Raw genomic sequence first — 6,751 nt, forward strand, 5'->3', positions numbered from 1 at the left:
GGGCAAGGGCCAATGGGCACACAAATAAAGGACCCTTTCCTGACGAACCAATTTGTGCCAGCCTACCAGGAACAGTACAGGTTCTAAAAAAAAGGAACAGTACAGGACCAGAGCGTTTGACTTGAACATTGCATGGACCATGGATGATGGAGGAATGGAGGCAAATGTGCAGTGCTAGGATCTGCTGATCATTGCATGAACGTGTAATTTGCTACGGTTTACTAGCTCTTCCAAGTTCCACTGAGGTTAGATGAGACAACGAGGTACCTGGGGATACATCTTGACTTGACTTCTTGAGAAGAGGCTACAAATGGCCATATTTAATTCCCAAAAAAATTTCTATAATCCATCACATTAAATTTTGGAACACATATAGCATTAAATATATTTAAAAAATAACTAATTAAACATTTTAATTATTTCATACTAGATGAATCTTTTAAATCTAATTACTTCATAATGTCAAATAATAAATAAAATATGTTATAGTACTAAAATTTTAAACTTTTCGCAAACTAAATATAGTCTAACAGTTTACCATTTCCATTCATCAAAGAGTCAACTTCTACAACTACTTTGCAGGCAAGACGGAGAAAACTCCTGCGCCGTCCTCGCGCGGGCGGCGTGGGAGCCCCAAACCCTAGCCGCTGCCGCCCCCTACTCCTGCGGCCTCCCGCCGCGCGTGCTGCCTGAGCGGGCCGCCGGCGTCTCGCGCGGCTCCTGGGGAAGGCGGCAGCATGGCCTCCCCCCTCCTCTCCGGCTGATTTGGGAGGGCGCGACCTCCCAGGGCCCCCGGAGCGGGCTCGTCGGTGCGAGCCGCCCCCGCGGCGGCGGTGGCTGTGGCCTTCAGATCCGGCGTCGTCCAGGTCGGATTTGGGGGCTGCCCGGCGCTTCTGTGGCTGGGCGATGTGTGGGGGTTCGGCGGCGGCGGGTGGTGCCGGAAGGCGGCGGCGATGGCAGCCTCGGCCGGTGCAGGCGGCACTGGTGGTGGCGGTGGTGCAGCCGCAGTGGTTCTTGTGGTGCCTGAGGCCGGCACAAGGCGTGGACGGCGGTCTGCACAGGGGCCGGGGCACACCGGCGTGGCCCTTGTGCAGGGGAGGCGGCGGCGGCGGCCTGCAAGGCGCAGGGCGCGGTGGGCTCATTGCCGCGGGTGGCCCTATGTGGGGGGGGGGGACGCCTAGTGGCTGGCTGCTCTTGGCCATGGTGGTCGGGAGGTGGTGCCGGCGGACATCTGCTTGCGGGCAGTGGGGACGATGGTGAGATGGTGGTGCTCTCCTTCACCTCTCCTCGACGGCTGTACGGTTTCGGCGTCGCCTTGGTGGCGGGGGCGGGTGGCTTTGCGCTGGGTGCTCCCAGCACAGGTACATTCTTGCGGTGTCATGGCGGCATTTTTCAGATGTTCCGAGCCATCTTTCTGGCAGTGGCAGTGGAGTTGCGGGGGCGGCGAGGAGCTTGTTTGCTGCAGCTTGTCTGTGATCGTGCGTAAGGCGCGTGTTCATCCGGGCGAAAGCCTTCACCGGCTCTCTTGCAGGTGGTAGTGGTGACGGCGTTTTGGGGCATCGTTCTCCCTGTTGGGGGCATCACTATGGGGAGCCGCGTTCTGAAATATGGGGTCTTGGGGTGAAAACCCGGTCTAGTCTACTGGATAACCGACGACGGTGCCATTTGCATCGTGACCTCCTTAGAGGCGCCGCTTTTGGAGACTCATATCGGCTTGTGGCAGTGTGGGGGTGGTCTGGATGGCCCGTGTGCAGCGGCAGAGGAGGTGCGCAAGGTCTTTGTGTTGGCGGCAAGGTGCAGATGGCCCATGGGTGCTGGAGGACTTGAGCTAGCGAGCAAGGTGCAGTGGTGATCTCGATGATGGTTGGGCGGAAGTGGTGCTCTCAAAGCGGTTTCAGATATCTGAGTTCTTGGCAGAGGAGTGTGAGGCGGTGGGAGAGGCGAGGCCACCACGCAGAGTGGCCAGGATCAGTTGTGTTCATTGGTGCTGCGACGTGAGTATTTTGCTGATGCACCACTGTTGCAGAGGGATCGACGATCTTGTTCGTGCGGCTTGAGGGTGATAGTCCCATGGTGGAGGAGTTCGGGTAGTCGCTTGGGCTTGCAGCGGGCTGCGGCTCTTGGCATGGCACAATGTTGGCGATAGCGGCGCAGTTTGTGGCGGCCTCTTTCGCTTTCTCTTCTAGGTTGTGGTGTTGTAGTGTTTTGTTGGGTGTTGTTTGCGTGCGTTTGTTGATGCGGTGGTGTTATTTGCTTCGACGCGTTACGTACGAATGCTTCTTTTTTTATATGATGTAGTAGTGCTTCTGACTTTTATTTCTAAAAAAACAACTGCTTTGCAAATTTGGGCACTCGAAATATCTCTACTGTTTTTTCCCCTTCCGCCGTTCAGATACGAGTACTGTACCACGTGAACTTTGCAGGTCTGACATTTCCGACATGAGAGGGAGACGGGACGAGACTATGCGCCAGGCAGGAACAGTTGATTTGCAAAGCCCATGTTCAGTAAATTTTTTTTAAAAATAAATGTATTACTAAACAAAATTTATTTGTAAAATTTTTTATGGATTGGTGTAATTTTTCGAGACGAATCTAATGAGCCAAGTTCCATCATGATTGGCTACAGTAATGCTATAGTAACCGTCCCTAATCATCTTCTAATCATACGGTCAAAAATATCATTAGATACAGTAACTGCTACAGTACCATAATTTTTGAGTTGATTTTGTAATTAAACTTTATTTAATATCCTTAATTAGTGGTCGAAATGAAAAAAAAAATTACATGCAAATTTTTACACACATGTGACTTTGCAAAATAGAAAGGAGGAACACGCCTGTGCCTTTTCCTGCGAGAATCCCATCAGTTGTCACGATCCACCTGTTCCTGTGGGCGTGTTTGTTGCGCTAGCGCTAAAAAAAATCTTGCACAAAATTTAACGGAAGAGTATAATTTTTCGCGACAAATTTAGTGATAATAATTAATTGATGATTGGCTATATTAATACTATAGTAATCAATTTCTAATCGTGCGATCAAAAATCTTATTAAATTTGTCTCGTAATGTAGTGCAAAAGTTGTGGAATTAGTTTTATAAATTTAGCACCTCTAATTATTAATCAAAACTTGTGCTACAGCTCGTACCAAATAGAACCATGCATGGGAGTTGTTCTAAAGATCAGAATATCAGACGAGATGAATGAGCAACAGAGAAGGTTTTGCTTCTTTGCACAGGGCATCGATCGTGTAAATGGCTACGGAGTAGGCCTACTATGGAGTTTGTTTCTACTTTCTACTACTATTTAGAGAACACTTTGTTCATATCCATTTATTTTAAGGAAAAACATCTATTTTTTCACAACCATAAAATTACTTGAACTACAGCGAACGAGCCATAGCCAGGGTTAAAAAAACCGTTAGGAACTGGTCCGGTTTGATTGGTCAAACCAGTCCGGGCCGGTTCCGGTTTCGGCCGGTACCCAACCGGCCTAAATTCAAAATTCAAATTTGAATTAAAAAAAATGAAAAATTCTCAAAAAATTCTTAAAAATACTTCAAGTTGCGATGAATCTAATGGTGTCAAAATTTTTTTCAAATATTCGTTCATTTAGTATACTTTGCGACCATTTGAAGTTAAACAAAAAAAACCGTGCATATAAAAGTATACAAATATAATGTAAAAGTAGTACAAAAGAGGGTTGGAAGGTTCATTTAAACTAAAACATGATATACAAATATTCATTTAGTATACTTTGCGGGCATTTGAATTTAAACTAAAAAAATTGAATTGGACATGTTACCACTCAAACCGATCGGTAACCGGTCAAACCGGATCGATAAACCGGTCGGTAAGCCGATCGGAACCGGTTGAACAGGCGCTTTTGAATTTGGTTTTGAATTCCACCGGTTTCCGATCAAACCGGTCCGGTCAATCGTTACCGGAGGGCGGCGGTTTGACCGGACCGTTCGGGAAAAAAAAACCCTGGCCATAGCATGGTCCGCACCTTTGTGCCATTCATCAAGCATTGCTACGCACAGAACTGGATAAAAACTTCAGCAATTATAACCTCGACATCCATTTCTTAACCTCTGATTTAGCACTGATGAAATTACACACAAACTAGAACAGTCGCAGCAATGGAGCTACCTACTGACAGCCTCCATGCCATGGCTGCCAACCATCTTGCCATTACCACGGACAAAAGACTAGTTCTGGATGAAGCTTTTGGTTCTTCGCGGTTCATTCCGGCGCCTTGTCGATCCTGACGCTGAGGTGCATCTCCATGGACGCCCCGTGCAGCATCCTGCGCGGCACCAGAAGGGGCACCGCATCCCGAGCGGCGGCGTCGCCGGGCACCGAGCTGATGCTCGGCACGTCCGCCTCCACTATGGCCATCTCCACCCGGCCGGTTGCCGGGCTCGGGTTCCCGGTCGCCCACATCTTGCAGGAGAACTGCGGCCCCGCCGCCGCGGCGGTCCTCACACACGCCACCGTGGCGCCGCGCGCGCCCACGGACACGAAGAACACGCGCCCGTCGTCCTCCTCCGCGTCGAGCTCGAGCAGGCGCCGCGGCTGCGAACTCCGAGAGGCAGACGTTGTGCGGCCTGCCGTAACGGAGCTTGTCCAGGGGCCAGGCGTGCGCGTCCCTGAGGTGGTCGCGGAGCATCGGCGGCAAGCCGACGAAGGTGCAGCCGGGCTCCGCGCAGCCGCACGGCGCCGAGGGGCACTCGCGCTGGTGGTCGCCGGCCTCGGCGTAGGCGACATAGGCCCGGCAGCCGTAGACGTCGAAAGGGCACGGGATCCTGGCCGAGAGGAGGTAGTCTTCCAGCGCGGGGGCGCGGATGTAGGCGCCATCCTGGAAGCACGAGTAGCACTTGTTCTTGGGGAGGTGCTCATGGCAGTCCCCGCAGGCCAAAATGCCCAGCCTCGCACTGCGAGAACTCGCCCTAAGAACACGAGAACAAGTAGCGGATGCCATTGCTGGTAGCAGTGAAAACAAAGGCATACCTGGAACTGGAACATCGGAATCTTCAAGGGGACGCTGCAGCAGGGGCAGTGAAGCTTGGCCTTGTCGATCCTCACCACGAGCTCCACTCTCGGCGCAGCGACTTCCATCGCCACCACTGCGCTGGCTCCGCCGCTCGAGGGACCTTCCTGCGCCACTTCTTGCTTCACCGGAACACTGGGCGTCTCCACCCCAAGGATTACATTACCGGCGATATATCGGTAAAGGGACCCAAATTCAAAAAAAACGAAAATCGACAATTTATCGTCTATAATCGATGCAAATCGAACGATTTGTCGCTTCGCCTACTAAAAATATATTTTGGCAGTGGAAAAAATATAAATGTTTGATAGCATTTAATTTTTTAGATTTTGGCAGGGGAAAAATATAAAGGTTTGATAGCATTTAATTTTTTAGGTTATGTATTGTATTATATTAGATAAATTATGCATATATGCACAATTTTGCACTTGAAGCCAATGCCAATCTTCTCTCCATGTTCCCAAATTAAGTCCTGATTATCAGACATTCACCTGCAAGAGGGAAATCGAACCATGTCTGTGTCAAAATTATGCTACGAATAAATGATACTCGCTCTTAATTTGTACCATTTAGACATACAATATAAAGTAAAGGTATGCACCTTGTTTTCCTATTTAACATAGCATATTGTACAACAATAAATTTTTCTCCGGGACTAATATCTAAAACTGTAGCCTAGATTTTAGATCTGTGATACAACCAACCATCCAAGAAATATTGTATACCAATGTAGTATATTTGGCCAAATCGGTGAGTAGAAATACAAAGAAGCTGACATGAACTGAAAATCATCCGATACAAATCGATAATCAACGATTTACCTCGATTATCGATGCCACGATCACAGCTCTCTCGCTCCCAGCTGCAGCATCATCGATAATCGCCGCATATATATCGATTATCGGCCTTAATCGCACAAAAAATATTTTTTCCCTAAGCAAACAATTGTTGCTTTCAACATCACTCTGGAATCAAGAGAAGGTCTAGTTTTTTATAAAAATAAGTTCTCTATTTTTTATGAATTTTTTAAAATTTTTGAATTTTCCATTGAAATCCATCGAAATTCCAGTCGGTTTACGTTTTTAGCTAGCATCGGTAACGATAAATTTCACCGATAATCGCAATTATCGAGCGGTTTTGTATTCCATGCTCCACTCTCGCCTTTTTGCCGTTGGGGGACGAGGCTCCGCTGCAGTTGGCAGCCGTGCAGTTGAGTCACTGTGTGTGGGGCCTGCACGCGTGGGGCCCACGTGGCAGTGACCCAACTGCAGGGAGGTAACTGCAGCGGATCCGGTTGCGCCGTTGAGCTGCTGCTGGAGCTTCTCCATCGGAGAGCAGCTCTTGTCCTCTTGAGCTGCAGATTGCAGACAGCGGGAGCGGAGTAAAAAACGCGGGAGCAGAAGGCCCTGAAATCATGCTCTGTAGGGCCATTTGGTGGAGGAGGAGCAAAAAAAAAAAAAACTGGCTCCCCGAGGCTCCTCCTCACTTACCGTTTTTAACCGCGCGGTCGGCGCGGAGGCGGGCGGCTGAGGCAGGCGTGCGGCGGCGGGAGCCAAGGCTGGCGCGCGCCCGGCCGGCGCGGATGCAGCTCGCGGCGGCGTAAAGGAGCGCGGTCGCCGGCGGGCGCAGAGGAGACCGGCGACGAGTGTGGGGGCGGCCGTAGATGAGTGCGAAAGCCAGGGGTGGGAGTAAATAGGTGGACAG

General features: G+C 49.9%; 1 protein-coding gene across 1 annotated transcript; it reads right to left on the reverse strand.

The window, feature by feature from the left end:
• Positions 1 to 4,067: 4,067 nt before the first annotated feature.
• LOC120676065 (mucin-5AC-like) lies at positions 4,068 to 5,330 on the reverse strand. The gene has a single exon (XM_039957286.1). It carries the CDS (start codon positions 5,113 to 5,115, stop codon positions 4,240 to 4,242), a length of 876 nt encoding a protein of 291 aa, XP_039813220.1. The 5' UTR covers positions 5,116 to 5,330; the 3' UTR covers positions 4,068 to 4,239.
• Between the last annotated feature and the right edge of the window lie 1,421 nt (positions 5,331 to 6,751).

This window comes from Panicum virgatum, chromosome 5N, assembly GCF_016808335.1.
Source record: "Panicum virgatum strain AP13 chromosome 5N, P.virgatum_v5, whole genome shotgun sequence".
NCBI classification, from domain to species: Eukaryota; Viridiplantae; Streptophyta; class Magnoliopsida; order Poales; family Poaceae; genus Panicum; species Panicum virgatum.